Source organism: Halyomorpha halys, unplaced genomic scaffold, assembly GCF_000696795.3.
Source record: "Halyomorpha halys isolate HHAL.00 unplaced genomic scaffold, Hhal_1.1 Scaffold45.1, whole genome shotgun sequence".
In the NCBI taxonomy this organism is placed as follows: domain Eukaryota; kingdom Metazoa; phylum Arthropoda; class Insecta; order Hemiptera; family Pentatomidae; genus Halyomorpha; species Halyomorpha halys.
Genome location: NW_027113993.1, coordinates 1,623,741 through 1,625,957, shown reverse-complemented (window position 1 = coordinate 1,625,957; position 2,217 = coordinate 1,623,741). Strand labels below are relative to the sequence as shown.

Here is a 2,217-nt window from a genome sequence, read left to right as displayed (position 1 = left end):
TAAATTAATTATTAATAAAGATTTAATATACTTTTTCTTAGGTCTTGATGCCTTAATAATTTGGTTATTTTTTAAAAAAAATAAATTTGAAACATTAGTGATTGACATTGTATTTGACATATGCAATTTTATGGACGTGTAGGAACATCGCTTATGGACTATTTATAAAGTTTCTGAGTCAGCTTGATATCGTAAATATAAACATTTTTTTATTGTATCAAAATTAGATCTTTGCCAAAATTATGAATGGGTTATAAGAAGAAAAGCACTGATAAATTTTATGTAACGAGTTTTATATTTATATATAAAATACCAGAAATAAATTAATATTTATCAAGATAGGCTTTTTTATTGTTTCATATAACTCTGTAATTGGTATAAACAAAAAAAAATTGAGTAACCGAAAATTTAAATATATTTACTACTATTTATAATTTACAAAAATTAAAATTATTTATAAGATTCACTTCTTGTGACAAGTAATATGTTCATTCCTTGTAAATAAAAATATAAATCACTTTTAGAAGTGATATTTTACTCCAAATTACGATATTCTTCTATTTCCTTGCATAAATTTAAATTATTGGATTAGGACGAAATTATTATTTTTAATACATTAATTACTGAAATAATTTTTTCCACAGTGCTATGGGATCCCATTTCAATAAAGATGATCTTGTCATGATGACTCTAAAAAACTCAACGTGAAGGTACAAAATCTTACATGGTGTGGTTTTCAGTCTCTGATAGATTTTATGCTACTGCAACATCATATTGTAATTGTTCGGTTCTGCTTGCAGCGGAAACTGGGCGCATGTCTTTTTCTTACCCTGGGGAATCAGGGAGAAACCGGGCAGGGCTGGATAACCCATCGGGCAGTCGGGATTCAGGCAGTAATTCCCTTTCAGTTCTAAAGGGCAAGGACTTTTGTCTTTCTTCTTCTTCTTTTTCTTTGACTGAGGTCGTGGAGGCTCTTTGAAGCCTGGGGGCAAAGGATAGTCACAGCTACAGAACATATCGGGCGGCCACTTGGAAGGAGGTGGTGGAAATTTTTCTGAACTTGAGTAACTCGAAGGACGAATGGCGATTTGGCCGCAGAGTGGAATGTACGACTGTGCAGGAGGTCTCTCCTGGGTTGGAGCATGCGGCTGCATCCCCTGGAACCCCAGCATAGCCTTCTGCGCAGGCCCATAAGCTGGAATAAATGGGCTCGTATAGGCATTTTGAGGAGGACTCATCATCTGATTGGTTGGGCTCATAAAGGCATTTTTCGGAGGTCCCATAATCTGATTAGTTGGGTCCATAACGGCATTATGTGCCGGGCTGTACATTTGATTAGTAGGCCCCATATAGGCAGTTTGCCCAGGACCATACATTTGATTAGGTGAACTCATATTCATAACTTCCTGAAGACCCTGAAGTTGTTTTTGAGACCCATACTGTGGATAAGGTTGAGGGAGAGGCTGGTCAGTACCACCCAGCAACCTCCCATAAGAGCTGTAGGCACCCACAGGACCCTGTTCGATCGCAACTCCTTCTCCTTTCACAGCAAATGGTTCATTCTCCTTACCTCCTGTCACGCTAGTCAAGATCATATTTCCTAATGCTGACAGTCGAATGCAAAAAGATACGTTACCGAAACAGCAGTTTTCTTTACTGTAAAGTGGATAGGTCTCTTCGATACACCTGGAGTTCTGACAACCGCCACTCCTGAGAACTTCGACGAAGTGGCCATCTAACTGCACAAAAGTACTCCCGAGAACCATGAGGCTAGTACTCTTCTTATTCACCTTTTCCCGAGCTACTTGGACGTGGATAATGAGAAAATCGAGATTTTCTTTCAGGCCCTGTGCGGAGAACAAGCAGGACTTTCCTGATTTGAAAATCACCTCTTTTTCTGCATCATAGTTTTTACGGACTTTACAAAACTCTTCTTCGCGGATTTCTAGTACGGGAAAATCCTGAAATTTACATAGCACGACGATTTGCTTCAATTGGCTGATCAAATCACTGTTAATACCAACCTTGTCATAGTCGATACAAAGGTGACTTACCATAATCTCTAATAAGTAGAGGTTGTCGGTGTTATAACAGAGCTTCATCCTGGTTTTATAAATTTATTATTTTTTTTTTTAAGGATATTATTATAAAACTTAAAAAGTCATTGAAATTAATTTTGAAAATCCATTTTGGTAAATTAAAATGAATTTGATTCAC

At 36.8% G+C, this 2,217-nt stretch overlaps 1 protein-coding gene across 1 annotated transcript; it reads right to left on the bottom strand.

Annotated features, from left to right (window-relative positions):
• Nucleotides 1-397: 397 nt before the first annotated feature.
• On the bottom strand, nt 398-2,217 carry LOC106689208 (uncharacterized). Its single transcript, XM_014434093.2, has 2 exons — nt 2,055-2,217; nt 398-1,961 (listed from the first exon to the last, which is right to left on the bottom strand). Exons 1-2 carry the CDS (start codon nt 2,100-2,102, stop codon nt 759-761), a joined length of 1,251 nt encoding a protein of 416 aa, XP_014289579.1. The 5' UTR covers nt 2,103-2,217; the 3' UTR covers nt 398-758.